Raw genomic sequence first — 18,428 nt, 5'->3', positions numbered from 1 at the left:
CCAGCCGAAGACATGCTTCTTCCATTGCGTCGTGCAGAATAATGCCTGTGGCGTTGCACTGCACTAATGAACAGCACTTGATTTTCTGAAGTGCTGGCTTTTATGAGTTAATGTGAGAGGATATGCAGCTCTAGAGCAGTTCACTCCTTTTCCATTCTCACCCCTCCTATGGATACAGTGATCACTTTGGACTGGTGACATTTTAGATGGAGCATGGTCTCCTTACACTTGCCTGGCAGTGGCTCATTAGCTGCATGTTAATTGAAACTGAAAGTTTGTCAGATGATTCAATTCAGTTACATGTTAAATGGATTCAGTGCAGTAAGCATTACTGCTGTGATGAAAATCTCTGTGGAATTGATTTGTGAACTGATTTGGAGGGATTCAACGGCTTCATCAGCGGCTCTGAGAGATCAGCATCGGGAGAGCGGGCAGAGGTAGCCATGCTCCCAGCAAAACAAATCCTACTCTTCTCTTTCCCCCTAGATGGCTTTAATTACTGCCCAGTATGTTCCCTTTCCAGGACATGTGTTAGGTAGATAAATTTACTCTGGAGAGCTGAGAAGTGAAGAAGAAAATGGGAAGAATCGAAAGTCTGGTTTGAATTCTGTAATCTAAATGGCTGAAAATGCTGAATTCCTTATCTCTCAGTGGATCGAGCAGTCATAAAATTTTCCTAAAGTTTGACTCGAATGTAAAAGTATGTTAAAAAAAAAATGTATCTGCTTTAAACTAACGGATGGAAAATTCAAAATTTACATCCTCCATAACTCATCTTTTATACTTGGCCACTGCAAAAGTCCCTCTTAAGTGAGCAATTTATTCTGTATGCTGTACCTGCGTATATGCTTGGTTTCCGTGTGGAGCCAATTTTTATTGCTGAGTTATAAACCCTTTGAAAATAGGGGCTTGTAATGGAAACGCTGACAGACCTTTAACTAGGTCAGTCTTATCTGGCTCCATTATCTTTGCTTTTGTTAAAGCATTAAATGGTTGCATATTTGTTTATTTTTCTTACAGTCCCAGAATGTTAAGATGGGTGCATTATTGAATTGTTCTTTCTTCAAAATGTCACGAACATACAGCATTAGAGAGTTTATCCAGACTTCGCAGTCATCTTTAAAAGTAAATTGAACTGTTGTGTCTTATTTCAAGATTTTCTTGCTTATACAGTACATTTAGTCTGTAGCATGTCATTACGATACTAATACCAAAGTTTGCTTTTCTCCTGCTATCTTACTCTAATCTTGAATTTTGCTCTGTCTTTTGGGCTCCTTTCTGCATAAAATGACAATGATGTTTTTTTGTTTGTCCCATTCAGATGAAAAGCCATACCACTGCAACTTTTCTGAAGAGGAAACCCCAATGGTAACATCTCAGTTGGATGAACTCCCAAAGTTGGGAAGCCGCACCACCAGAGAAAATGAGGCCAGGGAATCTAAACCAGAGATTCCTGCCCTGGTGTCGGCACTGGAGAGTGTCATCAAGGAGCCCTTTTCAAAATACCAAGATCTAAAAAGTTCTGCAGACATAAAGATGCCAGCATTTCACCACAGCCAAGGGCTTCCTTGCTCCAGTCGCATTGCTGGCTTTGCTTCAGGTGTGGGCCAGACGTCTTCAACCATGGTCATGGACTTGAAAACATCACTTGAAGTGCAGACTAGTCGCACTAGAGAAAATTTGCTAGGCTTAAACAGGGAGCATCCTCTGATAGAAAAAGGTGCTGAAGCTCAAGAGGTAGCTCCACTCGATTTGAGTGAAAAATCAACGAGGGATAATTCATGCAATAAAAATCCAAATACATCCTTGCAGGCTGCTTTAATTGTCTACCCGTGTCCTTTCTGCAGTCACAAGACCTACTACCCTGAAGTCCTGTGGATGCACAAAAGAATTTTGCACAAAATCAGCTGTAACTCGATGGTCCCCCCTTGGGTTCAACAGAACGGATTCAAGAGTATTAAAAACAACCTGGTCTTTCTGGCGAGGAGTGGGCGTACTGGCCCCCCTCCTGTTCTTGGCGGTAAGGAATGCCAGCCTTTGCCTGTTGCCAGATTTACGCGCACTCAAGTGCCAGGTGCATTGCTAGGGTCCAAAAGCAGCTCTCTTTCTGTTGGGATGACTGCGAAGTCCGGGAGTACGCATCAGTCAAAGGACGGTCACGCCTTTGGCCACTGTGGTCCACGCTTATCAGCTCTGGATGGGTACAGACAGCCCAAGTTAAACCATTCCCAGGAGCAATACAGTATAGCAGCACAACAAAAAAGTAAATATGAAGCCAATTCCAAACTTATGCAAATGGGAGCCTATAGCAGAAGCATAACGCCTACTCAGACGGTCATATCCAGGCCTAGCACACAGCCCACCAACAGCAAGCAAGTGGAAAGGTACGTGGTTCCCCAAGGAAGTACTAGTTTTGCCCCTCCAGGTAAGCACTGTGCGTCCGACTCCATGAAGGCCAAATTCAACCCACCGCCGCAGTATCATCCTCTGTGTAAAAGCGAGCAGTACACTAAACACGAAGAGCCATTGGTGCCTCAGAGGGAGTCTCACGTGAAGGCTGGGAATGAGATGAGGACATTGGCAAACTGCACAGCGGTAGCACGAGTGAGTCCACTGCTGCAGCCCCAGCCTAGCACCGCGGGAGTTTCTCCGGCTTTACACTCCAGCAAACAGGATCCGGGATCAGACGGGCATGAGAAACATTTGGACATTTTAAATATCTTCAAAACATACATTCCAAAGGACCTTGCTTCGTTGTACCAAACCTGCGGTGCCAACAGCCCTGTCCTGGATCACGCAGGTAAGGTTTTCACAAGCCCTTTCGTAGCTGAGGACGGGGCTTGCTTGTTCCTGCTTCGTTCGGAGCTACGACACGCTGTTTCACAGTTTCTTCCTTCTCTCCCTTTAACGGTTGGGATTACAAGTTCATTGTTTTTATCATTTCTGGATAGGCTTGAATAGGTTTGTTTACCAATCTCTAACATTGCAGCATCCCCCCTCGTGCACTGTGTGACACTTCTGTCGCAGGTTAAATGTATCTGGTTCCACCTGGAGTATTACTGTTCTTTTGTCCCCTCGCTTCAAGCAGGCTAAAGTTACACAGATGTGCTGTCACACGAAGATCCCCCTGATATGCTGGTGCTGGCACACATCATAATCTTTTTTGCTTCGGGCAAAATAAACATCCTCTGGGCTTATCTGTGATGTTATTTTGGAGGTTTTGTTCAATTTTGTCTGCAAACAAGTCTTCTAACAACAGAGAGAGATAATTACTTGTCAGTGTCCTTTGTCTTTCTTGACAAAAGTCTTAAGATCTTCCTTGTCCATATCAAAGACCGCTATGGTATTTTTCAAATGATTCTTTTGATCTGTTTGTATGTTTATAATTAAAAAGAGGTAGGGCTGAATATGTGCTTGCTAATTCACATAAGCAGGAAAGGCAGTTGTGCAAATAGCCAGTTTAAAAGTTCAGAGACTAAAAAAAGTATCAGAGCTCTGCTTTGTCTCTTGCCAGTCAACTGCCACGTAAAAAGAAGGGGGGGGAAATAAAAAAGAAACCTTTGTATTTGCATTTGAAACCATACACTTCTGACTATCTGCCAGAATTAGTTTGTCTCAGTGGAAACTGAAAATCACACTGATTTATTACTCTTGAGGTAGGTGTTTGTGGGAGGGGGGAGAATGGGAGCCATAGTCCCAGCTGCCACCATTTGTAAACCATCCCATTTTTTTACACGCTTCTTCTCTTAGTAGAAGTTGTGCAAGAACTGAACTCCACGTGGAAAGAACACACATTCCAGACCGGTGTTCTAGTGTCCTCACCTGACATAATGCTCTCTGTTTTGTCAAAAGCATGTGTGAAATGGAGCTTGTGACCCCATTTTGCAAGTGAGACAAAACCCAGGACATTTGGAAGCTGGTAGTCTAAGGACAGCTACGATCTAGTGCCCAGAAAGTGTGTGCTAGTTGACCACTCTGGCAGCTGTGAGGCAAGGAAGGAGCCATAGTATTTGGTGAGGTCTTGGTGGAAGACCTTTTGGAGAAGACAAAATCTATCTGAAATAGTCCATGAGGTGCACCTTCTAGCCACTCCATTGTCAGTTTTGCTCAATCATTTAAAAAGTAATGCTGCGTAGGAGTCGACTGTTATTTATTACTATTGAGTAGATTATTTTGCAGGTGGTTAGAGCCCGCGTGATTGTTGCAACTAACATCAGGCTCCTGGTTTTTGTTAAGGAAGCAGAGGAGGACATGCTCGGTTTCTAAAACTGCAGGGTCAGTGTTCCTGTTTTTGTCCAGCCAACTTTGCTTTTGCCATTCCAGTGCCTAGGAATGTTGCCTGAAGTTTCTCCCTGCCTGCTTCCTGCTCTAAATACCAGTTAATTGTTCCACCATCAACTTGGGGTACCTTCACGTGGGTGCCCTCCCTGATGTTATTTAATACTACATTGTGTCACCCTGCTCAGAAAAATCTTATTGATCCAGTGAGCTCCCAGAGGGATGGAGAGAAACAGTAAAAGCCGGGAGCTAGAAGCTGACTTAGTGAATGCGGGCACCTGAAAAACCATAAGGACCGTTGGGGCAAAGTAAAGTAGGGGCAGGGTTTCCAAGGAGGTCTCTATTTACCTGCTTTTTAAAAGAGGGATTTTACTGCCAAAATGTTTTTGCTGGGCAGTGATTTCCAGAGACACTTTAACTGGGAGTTATTTAGTGCCCATCTCTGCTTTGAAATCTCTTCTTTCATTCCAAGTGTTTTACAGCAATCAAGTTTTCAGAATTTGAAACTTTGTTTTTTATGTAGCTTGTCTTTATTTTATATACAACTTCCAGGTTGTTGATGGTTCTCCAAACCAATTGGTATGATGGCTGTTTTTCATAGCACTAAAATAAAAAGCTGCTGCAGGCAAAAGGAACAAGATTCTACCAACTGTGAATAGAGGAGGGTAAATGAACCTTGTCTGAAATAACACACGGCCCTAGACTGAGTCCTCTGAGTCAATATGCATCGTACAATTAATTCTTAATATGGCAATCGTGACATAACCAACAACCAAAAATCCCACTTAGGTATGCTGTTTGTCACATGTTTTTCTTCCCAATTGAATGTTTCTGATAGGCTTTACTTGGGTGTTTGGTATACTACCTCATCTTGGATTGTAGTAGAATATTTTAGTGTGTGGTATGGCAGTGTTCAACATCCCTTAGAGTGACTGGATTTATTTCTGGGATCCTTTCTTTTACATTTGTGTCTGTTCCAGTGTGTCCTTGGAAAAGAGAGTTGTACCTACTGTTGTGATATAGCTGCAAACACAAAGCTTGCTGTGCTTAGGCTAGGTTTGTTTCACACTGCCCAATCTTCCCAAACACTTGTAGAGAGAATCTTACTGTTATATTTAATAGTGGTTGTTTATTTTATTCATGATATTTACATGAATTGCCATATTAGGAAAGGATGGGTTATGGCAGCAGGTGCACTCTTTCCCTGGGGCTCCTTTGAGACCAGCTTTGAGCATTGGTTTTGCAGGAGCTCCCATTCAGATAGTCACGTTCATTTACCTTAATTTGGTAACACCTGTAGTCATCCACCCTCTTTTGTTCACGTAAAGGATAACCTGAGTGATGACTCATAGGGGTGTTGCCTTGTGGCAATGATGCCCATAGCTCAAAGCTCTGAACTATGAAAGCCTTATGGTGCTCCTTAGGAAATGCAACAATGGCAAATATACCTGGAAGCAATCCATTTTTTCCACCTGTTTTTTAAATAACTATGATAAAGTGAGTGCCAGGGAGGGGTTAGATGAAAGTCCTAACCCGCTCACCTTTGGCATTTGCACAGGGTTGCACGTTGCCTTACCATAGCATCCTCAACCTGCTTCATGCACGACTCAAGTGGGAGCAGTGTTTCCATGAAGGCTGTCGGATCGGGCCCATAATGGCTGCTGAGACAAGCGTATTCACCTTTCACAGAGGGAGACTTGGGGTACAGAGAGATTAAATGTCTTTCCAGAGGTGGCAGGAACCCAGGTCTCCCAGGCTCCACGGGAGCCGCTCTGCCAGTAGCAGAGCCCTGCCCTGCCTGTCCCTGCCTGTCTGGTGGCCGGCACAGCGGTCTGGCAAAGGCCACGTCTGGTCCCTCAACACGCTTCACTCAGCTTTGCTTTCAAGTGTGCAGCTGTAGTTCTGGCCAGTGAGGGGAAAATGCTACTAACAGACAAGAAAATCTGCTTTAATCTTGACTGCCTTACAAGGCAAATCCATCTCATTATAGTACGGTGAAGCTCTCATGGAAATTTATGTGATTTTTGGGGGGTTTTGGGGTTTTTTGTGTGTGTATACGTGATCTGGATTTGCCCCTAAATTATGATCTCATTTGACTGCCAGGAACTTAATTGTTGGGAGCAAGTGTGTTCAGCTACATTATACAGACTGTGCTGCCATCTGCAGGAGGTGCTATTATAAAAAAAGAAAACAATTTCTGAATGGTTTGTTTTTTTTTTTTTTTCAGTTTGTGAAAAGCATTTCTTTTCAACATATGTTGTGGTAAAAACCATCGCAGGACACTTGGTGCCATACCAGCAGAGTAAATGGCAGCCCGTCTTCTTTTCCATTCATTTTCACGTACAGCATCTGTATTTTGGATGAGCCCTCTGGCATCCTGCAGTTGATTTTTCAACTGGGGGGAGGGAGGGTTGTTGCCACTTTTTTGTTCACAATTTTGCTCTTTTTAAATGCTGTAACAGGGGGGGGAAAATGAAAGAAAAGCTGAAACTTCCTTTCCACTCACAACCTCCTGAGAATTTCTTCAACAGCTAAAGTATTCCAGTGGCAAATGGAAACATCAACTCTTTCCTTCCGAGGAGGGCATTTTACCAAAAGAGAAAAGATGATGTTCAAATGTATTTTTTTTTTTAGTAATAAAAAAGCCCAATAAAAGTCAAATGTGTCTTTTTTGATCAGCAGCAAAAAGACAAAGACCAGCCCTTTAAGTCAGATACTGTAAACTGACCTTTGGAGAAAAAGGAGAGGTTTGAGCGGTTTTCCACAAATGCTAATGGCCTAGAAAACATGTTTACCCAGAGCTGGGGGAAGGCTGCTGTGCTGCTACCAGCTCAAAATGTCCGGAATGACACTTTCATTCACAGATGTCTTTCGTCTGTGCCTCAGAGGTCCGGGGTCAAAGCAGCACCGGCAGGCAGGTAGGCAGGGGCGAAAGGTTTGATCAGTCTGTGATGGCTCCGCTCGCTCTGCATTTGTCTCTGAGGTATTGCTGCCCGGGGGGGACAGTCGGGCTCTGGTCCTGCTCACTTCCTATTATCCATGTGACTTGTCTCCGCCACGCTGGAGTCACTTTGATTTGCCTGATGTACTGCTTGACAAAGCTGGGTGATGGCTGAGAAGTGGATCCAGCTGCTCTGAAAAGCGCACACCTGACATGCCAGTCCTGGTGCGGGCACATCATGGGGAGCATTTTTTAATTCAATGTAATTTATGCATTCTTGCAGTCCTGTGTGTGCCTGGCCTGTCAGCCAGTGCCTAGATGAAGGCTGACAGTTGTCATCCAGGGCCTGAAGGTAGCCTCACATAATGACACATTAGACATACTAATGATGTTTTCTTCTGGCATAATGTTTTCTTCTCAACTTTCCTCTCTCCTCTCCCCCCCACCCCCTCCTCGCTCCCTCCCTCCCTCCCTCCCGACTACAGGGATGCTCAGGACACAAACACGCCAAGGAGACTGCGTCTGCAGAGAATGTGGAAAATGCTTTACCCAACCCAGTCACCTCAGGACTCATCAGAGGTCCCACGCAGGTACCTTTTCACACTTGCTCTTGCTTTCTCCCTTTCCTGCTTGCCTGGTTTTGGATCCAGCTAACAAAATGCCAAGAATTACGTTTCACATACCATGTTAACCTAAGTAATTCCAGTACCTAAATCTAATAAACAGGGTTTTTATTTTTACGACTGTTGCTCTTGTTCTCCGGATATTGCTTACCTCTGATCCCTGCCCTAACTCCATAAATTTGCAATGCATTTAAGATAAGTCTGTTTGCAAATCTTTTATTTTAATTAGAGAGTAGGGTACTCAGAAATGAATATGCTAATGAATTCTGTTGCCACCAGCACAAATTGAAATCAAAGTACCCCTTTCAGCACAACATAAGGCTTTGTTTTGCCTCATCGTTGCTGTTGACAGGAACATTTTTGCGGGAAACAAGATTTTTCCGCAGACTGGTCAGCCCTAAAATGGGAAATCCCCACCAGCCATTTTTAACCTGGCACCGTCTGTGGTTGAGGCTGTAGGAGGCTAAAGCCACCAGTGTTGAGAGACCTCCTGAGCATTGCATGAGACAGTGAGACTAGCGGGTTCCTCCTGAGAAGTGTGAATGATGCATACATAAGCCAGTCTGATGCAAAATGACAGAGGCCAAATGGTAAGTAATGCAAGAAAAGGGTCCCTTTACACATACATTGATAATTAATGTTGTCAGTGATTGCTTTCTTCAGCGCCGAAGAATGAATTAAAAAGGGCAGTGGCCCTAGGCTGCCATTAGCACACTCTCTTACAGTAAGTGTTACGGTAAATTGGTATTTTCCGGCCACAGGCTAGTAGCTGGTGTCTTTTTTTGAACGTGGTTAATCTGTAATGGTCTCAAATAATGTACACACACTAACGAAGCTTGAATGTTCATCTGTTAACAAGCCCCCTTGTTCCCACAGTGGTATTTGAGTCTAATGGACTCCGAGGTACTGAAGTTCACACCACCTCCGCAGATGCCTCAAAACAAGTATGTTTTACAATTAATTGGATGTTTGGTTTTTAATGTGGTAGCTGGGAAAAAGTTGCACAGTGATACTCATCACTAAAGCGCTGTTTTATAACATGTATAAATAATAACGGTGTAGCTTGATTTTTAGCTCTTAAATTTTTTAAGTGTTTTATCAAAGTCTGTTATATAGAGAGTCAGTTAATTGTAGAGCAGGTAGTTAGTGTTTAAATAAACACGTTGCCAGCTTACTGGGGAGTGGGTGGGATAGGTGACTCTGTAATGCCCAGTGATATGTAATAGTGAGATAGTACATAAAGAATTCCTAGAAATAATTTGCTTTTACAACTAACACGTTTTCTGCTTCAACAATACAATTAACGTTTAGTCTGTATTTTTCTGAAGAGTATTCGTACCCCGATATCCAGTATCTGGCCTTTGAAAGGCTCTCATCCTCCAGTTTCTGTAGACTCTGTGTGGCCGTGTGCTTTCCTGTTTCTAGTATACAGAGTTTCCTGTCTAACACTTCTCAGCGCTCTGAATTACACATGACAAAGCTGTTACATAGAAAACCATTAAACTGAATTTGTTTCGTGTATCTTATGTCTTTGGAGACCAGTGTCATAATCTGGACCTTCCCACTCCATCTTCCAGCTTGGCAGGTGGGTTTCAGGGTACACCTTCTTATGGGCAGTTTTCTTTCATTGTGAAACTGCCTCCAGCATCGCTTACTTTTTCTTTCATCCACGTTTTTAGTTTAATTTTGACTACAGCACTTTTCCTGTCCTCCTGTCTCTTCCTAAACGATCGCAGATAGTTTCGGCCATGCTTAGAGAATGCATCTCCATGCTAGTCCCGCCTTTGTGAAGTTTAGGAGTTGGTTTCTGCTTGCTCAGTAAACATCCTCACCGGGCACCACCGCATCGCATAGTTCATATGTTGCACCCTTCATGGAGACTCTTAGCACCTTCTCTGTTGCACTTGCGTCTTTCTGACCCAAAGGCTACGTGGGGAACCCAGCCGCTGCCACAGGAGTATCTTAGTTGCCGTCAGGCCATAGGAATGGCCAACAACTCTCCTCATAAAGTTTTCAAGATGGCATAGCACTCAGTAGTTGCTGTTGTGGGCAGCGTTTGCTTTGCTTTTGTGGGACAGTAGCAGCAAAGTTATGCTGTAGTTGGAGAACTAGATTGAAGTGCTCTCCTTCTGGTGCTTATCTAATAAAATAGTGCAAGGACATACCTCTCAGTAGAAGTATGCGACAGAGTGAAACACTGCAGCTCTGCAAACTAGCTCAACTAGTCTTTGGTTCTCATTGGTTTAGTAATGTAGATTTAGTAAACCTAAGCGTCTTTAAAATGCTCTATAATCTTTTCATGCTTATGGTTTTATCTCGTGTAGTTGAGATCGGATTCTGAAGGCATCTAGGCTTTTTTCCTCTAAAAGACAATGTAAGGTCAAAGTTGGAAATACATTTCCAAAAAAATTCTGAAATGGCCGTATCTATCCAAAAAGCTCAGTCTGCATCTGGACTCTTTTTGTAATTCGGGTTATATTACTGCACCATAAATTTACTCATAATCTTGTCTTTGTAAACTACTGCCATGCCAGAATTTATTGACTAACTTCTTCCAGGGCAAATGTAGTTTGCTCTTGCAGTCTCAGTCCGTGTCAATCTGTCTTCAAAGTATTTGATTAAATTACAGCATCTCTCAATACAGCAGAATACTGAGTAGGGGTTAGCTTCATGAATCGCTTCGTCTCTTGAAAGTCAGTATTTCTTCCACAGAAGCTGCGGTGTGATCACTTCTCCAGGAGATAGTTCCCTTTCTTTTGTCTTGTTTGCTCCTCAGTATCAGCCTTTGTCTCAGTTTGTCAGCGTCTGTGTCGGTTAGGATTATTCAGTTGTCTGCCGCTTTGCTTGTTCTCATCGCGAGCAGGCTTTGCGCTCCCCCAGAAGACTCCACCTGCACAGTCCCTGGGCGTTAGGGAGGGAATACGCTCATTTCTACCTGCAGCTGTAGGGGCCTTTAGAAGCACAGAAATGAGCTCACACCGAGAACGATGCCTGCAGCATTCTGGTAACATTACGATTTCCCACTTTAAACATTGTCACTCTGTGTCTTCATTTCATTTCTTAACTGGGGACAGATCTATTCATGAGAGTTTACAGTGTAAAGTCAGTTCAAGTTACAGAAGTGCCGTGCACATGCTCCCAGCGAGAAACAATAGTTACTACGTACGGTAGCTTGAGAATGAAAGGGGGGGGGGGGTTTATGTTAAGTGGAAATGATTCACTTTACATAATGTTTCCTCCTTACAGGTAAAATATCTTCCCCTGAGTAGTCTGCTAAAGAGCAAAAATATTAACATTAGTATTTCACAGTTCCCCCATTCCCTTCAGTAGTCAACCAGAAGATCATCTCTAAAGATTTCCTTTATGAAAGAATGTTAGGTAGGGCTTTTAAAGTCCCCCAGCATAGTAGCTTACAACAGTGCTACATTATATAGCAGTTTTCTCACAGAATAATTTTAATTCTGCAAGTTAAAAATAGGGTCTTACAGCCAAGCTTTTTAAAAAATGAGCCAGCTAAATCTATATTTAGGCGTCTAAATAAGAAACCTACTTTAGTTTAATGAACCACCAACAGGAGATGCAGGTGTTGAGCGTCACTGAAAAGTAGGCCACCTGTAGTGGCGTGTAAAGAAGAACGTACACACCCAGCTTTGATAATATTAGCACTGGGCTGTGTTTCATGCTTTGTTATCAGCACCAATGAAATATAAACAAAAAGTAGGAAATACGATGTTCATTTCCTTCATAACATTATTTACTGTGGTTTCTTACTTCTACCTGAGTGCTTTAAAAAAAACAAAGGAGGACATTTTTACATCAAATGAATTTCCCGTGAACTCTGGAATATTTCCTACTCTTCTTTGTCTAAAGGACAAAAAATGCTCATTACATACCCCAAGTCAATACAATCTGTGCAAAGTCATGTAGATTCTCTTGAAATGCTGCCATATTAAACATACTGAATATTCTGAATATTTTTATAAATGCTAAATATCCCAGTATATCCATAATTAAGCTTGCTTATCCACAGTGAATATTTATCTTAATTTGGAATACACTGAGTAGCATCCAAAGACCTGATTTGGTAGGCATGAATTCAGGGAGCGCGCTCCAGTTGCTTATACATGGCAAGACAAAAGCTGGTTCCCCTTCGGAAGGGTCCCTGCGACCACATGTATCTTGAAGCTGCTGCAGCTCTCAAAGCAAAGCTCTCCCTAAAGCGTGGGGTCATTTCAGAGACACTGCCTGATGCTGCAACGCTGCAGCCAGAAGCCCAATTCCCAAGTGCGTTCAGTGGCACAGGAGTCAGTCTCTAGCCTGCTTTTGCAAAATGGTGACAGCAGTGGTAGTAATTCCTAATACATATGCCTTGTGTTTAACTTCTGCTGCTGCATTTTTAAAACATACAAAAACTCGTCCCACTTTAGGAATATAGTTTATCCTCTATCAGTGCTGTGTCAAAGAATATGCTCTAAAAATGTTAAGGGACAAGTAATTGGGTGTTCAAAAGGCGTGATTTACTGGTTAGCAACGGGGAAGAGTACTGTCTAATTGAGGGTATGTATACGTGAAGCATATTTGCAGGGTTGGAGCCAGAGACACCAAGTTCTCTGCCTTTTGTATGAGTGAAACAAACCCCCAAAACTCCAACCTTTGCCCTCTCCAGAAAAACACCCTTTTACTCACAGAAAATCAATTAAAAGCTACAGCCCAGAAAAAAAATGACCTGTTGGTATCATGGATCTCTCTGGCTGAAGCTTTCCCCATGCCAGAAGGCATTGATGGTCCTTTTCTGTGGAAGAGCTGTGCACACCACACTTCTTGGGCCTCATTCACTGAAAAGAGAGGTGTGCAGTAGGTCCTGTGTGACGGGGGTAAACCACCTTCATTGGGGAGTCCATAAGCCTTAATTTTCTCCACTGTAACTATTTTAAAGTATTTATTGCACCGTTCGGTACTCGAGATAGCATAAATGTGAATAGTCAGAATTTGGGGGATAGACAGATTGGAAAGAAAACGCTCGCTCGCTCGCTCTCTCTCTGTATATACACACGTGTATATTGTAAAGGAGCTTGGGGGAAAGGCTGGGGGCATCTGTTACCTCTAATGTTTTTATAGTCCAGCAAGACTACAGCCCTGCTTGTCCTAAAGCAACTTTGTAGAGAAGGGGAGGAGCAAAAAAAACCCAAAAAACATAACACAGATTAAAAAGTTATTTAAACCGTTGGTTTCTGTGTTTGGTTGGGGGTTGGGGTTTTTTTTTGCATTTGAAATTTTAGCACTGTCTGTTAGAAGTCTTATTTATGACGTTTGTTCATATGAAATGTCTTGCCCCAGTTCCTGCAGAGTTTCTGCTAAAGATCGTGATTAATAGTTCAGTCCTCATTATTGCAAATGTTATTTTTAAATAGTTATTCTGAGAACAAGAATTCCATTAATCAAAATAATAGATAATGAACAAATAAATGGCAACCTAATTTGTCTCGTTCATACATATGGAGATTATAATGCAAACAATCAAGGAATCATGGAGGCTGCTGTAGCGGCATCTGAGTAATATGCACGTACTGTATGTCCGTTAGTTTATGAGCATTATAGACAGGATTAGCAGCTGTAGTTCTTGTCCCAACACTTTCTCCTTGCCAGCAAACTGGAGCGGTATCTGTGCTCCAAACCAATCATTGCAATTTGTTTCAATGTCATGAGATAATTGTCTCCAATATATTAACGTGCACACAAACTGATTTTTTCCTGTTAACTGGTGAAAAGCCCTAGAAGTTGGTATGAAAGCAGCTTTTGGCATGGAAGCTATAGGTTTCACTTAAAAAAAAGATCTGCTGTTTTTCCCCTTCAAAATGCTGAAAGGGAAGAAAGCCTACTTTTTAAAATGGTGAACGTTTCACTTCAGGAAGAATTTATGTATCAGCTGTTTCAAAACCTGACCGCCCCCTCGGGCCGGTGCGAGTACAAGGGGGTGAGCCACTGGGTGGGTTTTGGCACGCGTGAAGCTCAGGTGCTGTTTCCCAGTGAAACTGGGAGCACAGCTGAGCATCAGAAGGGCCCAGCCACCCACCCACCCAGCACCCCTGGCCCCTCTGCACCTCACTGCCATGGTGGGAGGAGGATGGATTACCCCTTTCACAGGTCCGTGGGTGGGTGGTGCCCGGACCCACAGAGCACGCCTCTGCCGCCCAAGCACCCTGCAGGCTATCCATCCCAAAAAAGCACCCCTAATTACACCCCCTTTTTCAGTTCTTACCCAGGAAAACTGGGGCAAGGCGCCTGCCATCCTGTCCCCTCCCTCCCTCCCTCCCCCACTCCTCCCCCGGCTCGGCGAAACCCTGCCGCGCTCCCCCGTGTACGTAGAGCCGGTTCCATATGAGACGTTTTAATGATGAATGCCTCCTCCTGGAATTGTGGCTCTGTCTCTCAGGCATGATGCAGCCGCGCAAAAATGTAAAGCATCTTTCTTGGTTTACTGCAGGAAATTCAGCATCCAACTAAGGAAGTTTTATCACATCTCTCATTCAGTTACTGTTTCCTACATTTCAAATATACTGCCATCTGTACAGCAGCTTTTTTTTTCTTTAATTTTGTTGCAAATCTTTCCGACTTAAACCAAACTTTGACTGGTAAATGTCATGAATCTCGGGCCAGGTTTAATTAGGAATTTTCTAAATCTATTAACAAAAGAGATGCACTTAATACATTATGTCAACCAGAGCTGGGCTTTCTTTAGCTATTTCGAGGGCTGCCATAGGCACAGCTTGAAACTTGCTTGGATTTTACATGGGTGCCGTATTTTATGTTGCATTAATTTAAAATGGTCTGTTTCACTTCATCAAGACTTTAGCTTAAGGATAATGCATTTATGTAAGATTAATCTTGCCATGTTGTTTTAGGATCAGGATTGTAAACTGCATTGTTCCGACAGTGATGTGCTAAATGTCATTTTAAAGCTTTTCTTGGGAGCTGCAGGCTCCCACTTATTCATGATGTTATCTTTAATTTCACTTGATTTTAGAATATCCCTGCTATTTTTTTCAACATGGTAATTATTCATGAAAATTGGCTAAAAAAATAAAAGGAAGATGACACAGAGGAGAAAAAAAGCTGCCTTAGCATTTGACAGACCTGCGCAAGAATTCAGTTTTTCTTCTTTTAGCTGCCTCTGTGACCTCAAACTTCAGCCTTTTTAAAACGCTGATCTGCTTATGAATCCCTTTTGGCTAGCTCAAAATTCTGCTTTTTGGAGGCCGCCTCTTCCCCTCCTTGTTCTCAGCCTTCTCTGAACTGCTCCATCAGATGCTACTACTTGCTCTTCTAGTCTGTCAGGGACTTTATATGGGCCTGACACACTTTGTCTTGCTGGAGATGATTTAAAAAAAAAACAAAAAACTTCCGATGTGGTGGGCCAAAATGAATGTACATGATGCTAATAAAGGGTAACGAACGCCAGCAGGGCTTGCTGGAGGGTCGCACGTGGGAGCAGAGGTGAGAATGAGCTTTTCCCTGTGTCGTCCTTCTTGCAGGGGAGAGACCACGGTGGTGCGGAGGTCGCCCACACGCTGCCTTTCCGGAAGGGAACCTAGAGCCCCGGCGGAGGAGCCCCTGCGCCAGCGGCCCCCACCCCGACGGGCAGCGCCAGCAGCCCCCCGCGCAGCCGCCCCGCGCCCCGGCAGCTGCAGAGCAGCCTCCCTGCCAGCCATCACCTCGCCCGGAGCCGCTGCGCGAGACTGAAACCAGCGCTCTGCGAGGAGCGGGGTGCCTCTGCGCTGTTAATCATTTTAAAATAAATGAAGATGCTACACAAGATATATATAAATTGATGTACTAATCAGTCCCGTGGTTCCTTATTTCCTTTATAATAAACAGCGGAGTTGGCAAGCACTGTGGCAGCACAAGGCATCTATATTAATCAAGAGAAGTTTGAGACACTGGAAAAATTAAACTTTATGTGATTTGGACAGCATGAAGAAGTTAAGCACTGTAACAAAAACCTCCCTGATGCTCACAATGACTATTTGATACATTTGAAAAACAGCAGTGGATTCGAGGGCTGGAGAAGTATTAATTAATGAAACTGCCACTGCCTGTCATGCTGAAAAGCAAATTAAAAAAAAAAAAGAGAGAGGGGAAGAAGGGGGGGTGCGGGGAAAAGGTGGCATTCGGTGCTGAGAAAGCAATGCTTGATGAAGGATTAAAGGGACTAAAGAGAAAGACCGTCATTCTGCAATGGTTTGTTTCATTACAGTTTGGGGACCACTTGCATTTCTAGTGCTCTTGCTCTTGACTGCGCACCATTAATAGTATGTGAATATGGAGATTGAAACACTTCCAGAGAAAAGCTTCTATTCGGCTTTGGAAAAGAAAAGCTAGTCGAACACTAAGAAAAAAAAACAGGCTTCTGTGTTTTACTCTCAGGACCTTTTTTTGTAACAGGGCTACTTTCTTCAACCTGATCACAAAGGAAGTCTTCACGTTTTAAAAAAAAAAGAAATAATAAAACGCTCAGCTGTCTAACGCCGCTGATCTCTATGTTTGGAAGAGAAAAGGTGTCACTGAACAAGTTCGGGCGGGCCCGGGCCCCGTAAAGTACTCGCTGCTCCTGCATTTGGTTCAGCAGGTTCACCGCTCCTCCCTGGGCCCGGTGACGTTTCGGAAAGACGAGGAACTTCTTTTGTGGTGGCAGGTTAATGTTCATATAAATGTGTCATGTCTTGTACTTGGTGATCACTGGTGGTGTTAGGAAAAAAAGGAAAAAAAAAAAAAAGCTTTATATACCTCTTCTACAGTAACTCTTTAACTGCAAGTTTTCAAGGTGGGGTTGTGGCACATAACAGGTTGTTAAACCATGCAGTGTAAGCAATTAAAAATGTATTCCACAGATATAAATATTTTCTTTTCTTATTGCTGTGACACTATGTGTGATGGTAATATTTCTGAGAGTTTCAGATTTTGCACATATAATTTTATGCATTATCAAAAGTTACTGCTGCCTTGAAAGAAAATGTTCTGTGAAAATTTTTGCAAAAGCTTTACTAGTTTTTTTTTAAATTGTAACGTTTTGTAAAGGCAGGAAATGGATTAAAAAAAAACCTAGCATGCTAAATATATTTTTCAAAAAAGCAATAATTTTACATGTACAGAAATGCTAACCTTTAATACAGGTGAGAGCAACAGTTTACTTAATACAATAATGGAATAGTACTGGTTTTGTAGAAATGGGCTTCTGACACAAAGATTTGTTTAAAAAAAAAAAACAAAACCCAGAAAAAACCTTAAAGCGTGATCTTTCTGTTCTAACAGTTTTGGCGGGCGGGGGGTTGCTTTTTTTAAAAAATTTAGTCAGTAATTGGTTCTGGATACGACTTGTTACTTGTTTTAAATTACTTGACAGTTTTTGTTACTTTGCAACACTTGCAACAATGCAAATTAACTTTCTTATGTATTTTTTTTAAACTAGTTTTTCCTTATGCTATTACACCAGATGTATACCAGAATTCTCTGTAAGTCTCGGTGTAGTTAGGAACGTCTGTGCAAATACTTATAAGTGACTGTAATTAACTGTTCTGTGAAGTTATTTTGAGGGAGGTCGCATAGACACATTCCATTGTACACCAAAAAAAGAAAAAGAAAAAAGGAGAAAAAAAAGAAAAAATGAAATATTTTGCTGTGTTGTTTAATGATTATCATTTTGGGTTTGCACTAGCTTTCTTGGTCTGTTTTGTTTTGGGTTTTTTTGTTTCGCTTTTGTTTTGTTGCTTTTCTGAGTCATATTTTCCATGAGTGAAAGTAATGCAGTTCAGGAATGCACAAAAGCTAGTTGCTTAGCCTATTTGTTTGTGTTTTAGTTATTAAAAACTCTTCTGTACCCAAAATGGCACAAAAGTCTAGTGTACATTTGTAATTTCTGGTTTTTTAATGCAGTTTTTTTTGCAAGCTGATCTAGAAAATCTGAGTTCATATTTAGAGCCAAAAGCTTTTTTCTGGAGCTTTTCTTCCAGAATCTCTGACAGAGAAGCTAGTGCTGTCACTGCCATTACCAGGGTACTAATCAGCAAAGTTTACAATCATAATTTAGCTCCATGAAGAACAACAGTAGGGGAAATCAGTTTAAATAATTATATGCTGTGTATAGCACAGAAATGAGATTTTCACTTAATTAAACAAGAAATAAGAGTGGGTGGGGAAAAGCCGACCTTAAAGACCATCTGTTTTCAGAAGCGAATCCCACAATTTCTTTTTTGTTCTTTATCATTGTATTGTATTGATTTGTTATTTTAGTTAGGCCGTAGTATTTAAAGTGAGTTGTGTTCCTTATTTATTTAGTCAGTGGGCTTTGATCAGCTCTTTTAAGCAACGTGGTAACTTTGGCATGACACGCTCCTGTAAAGCCCTTTTATGACTGTTACAGGGACTTTCTACTACCTCTACCAATCTACTGTTTCTTCTTCTTAACAGGTTTTTATGGTGTTGCAAGTCTAATGTAACTTAGACAATAAAGGGTTTGATTATCTACGCTGCAGATTCTCAGTGTATCTGCCATCTCTCTCTCTCTCTCTCTCCCCCCCCCCCCCCTCCCT

The 18,428-nt window shown here is 42.4% G+C and overlaps 1 protein-coding gene across 3 annotated transcripts in view; it reads left to right on the top strand.

Moving 5' to 3' along the window:
• Positions 1-15,495, top strand: part of ZNF516 (zinc finger protein 516) — a 102,870-nt gene extending 87,375 nt beyond the window's left edge. For all 3 annotated transcript variants that reach the window (XM_076330096.1, XM_076330097.1, XM_076330098.1), the window contains exons 3-6: positions 1,322-2,800; positions 7,705-7,809; positions 8,719-8,786; positions 15,375-15,495. In XM_076330096.1, the coding sequence (XP_076186211.1) occupies positions 1,322-2,800; positions 7,705-7,809; positions 8,719-8,786; positions 15,375-15,434 (1,712 nt within the window). In that variant the 3' untranslated portion in view covers positions 15,435-15,495. The remainder of the gene's footprint in view (positions 1-1,321; positions 2,801-7,704; positions 7,810-8,718; positions 8,787-15,374) is intronic.
• The last annotated feature ends 2,933 nt before the right edge of the window (positions 15,496-18,428 follow it).

Source organism: Aptenodytes patagonicus, chromosome 2, assembly GCF_965638725.1.
Source record: "Aptenodytes patagonicus chromosome 2, bAptPat1.pri.cur, whole genome shotgun sequence".
NCBI classification, from domain to species: Eukaryota; Metazoa; Chordata; class Aves; order Sphenisciformes; family Spheniscidae; genus Aptenodytes; species Aptenodytes patagonicus.
Note: the sequence above shows the minus strand (reverse complement) of the source record. Positions and strands in the feature narration are given on the sequence as shown.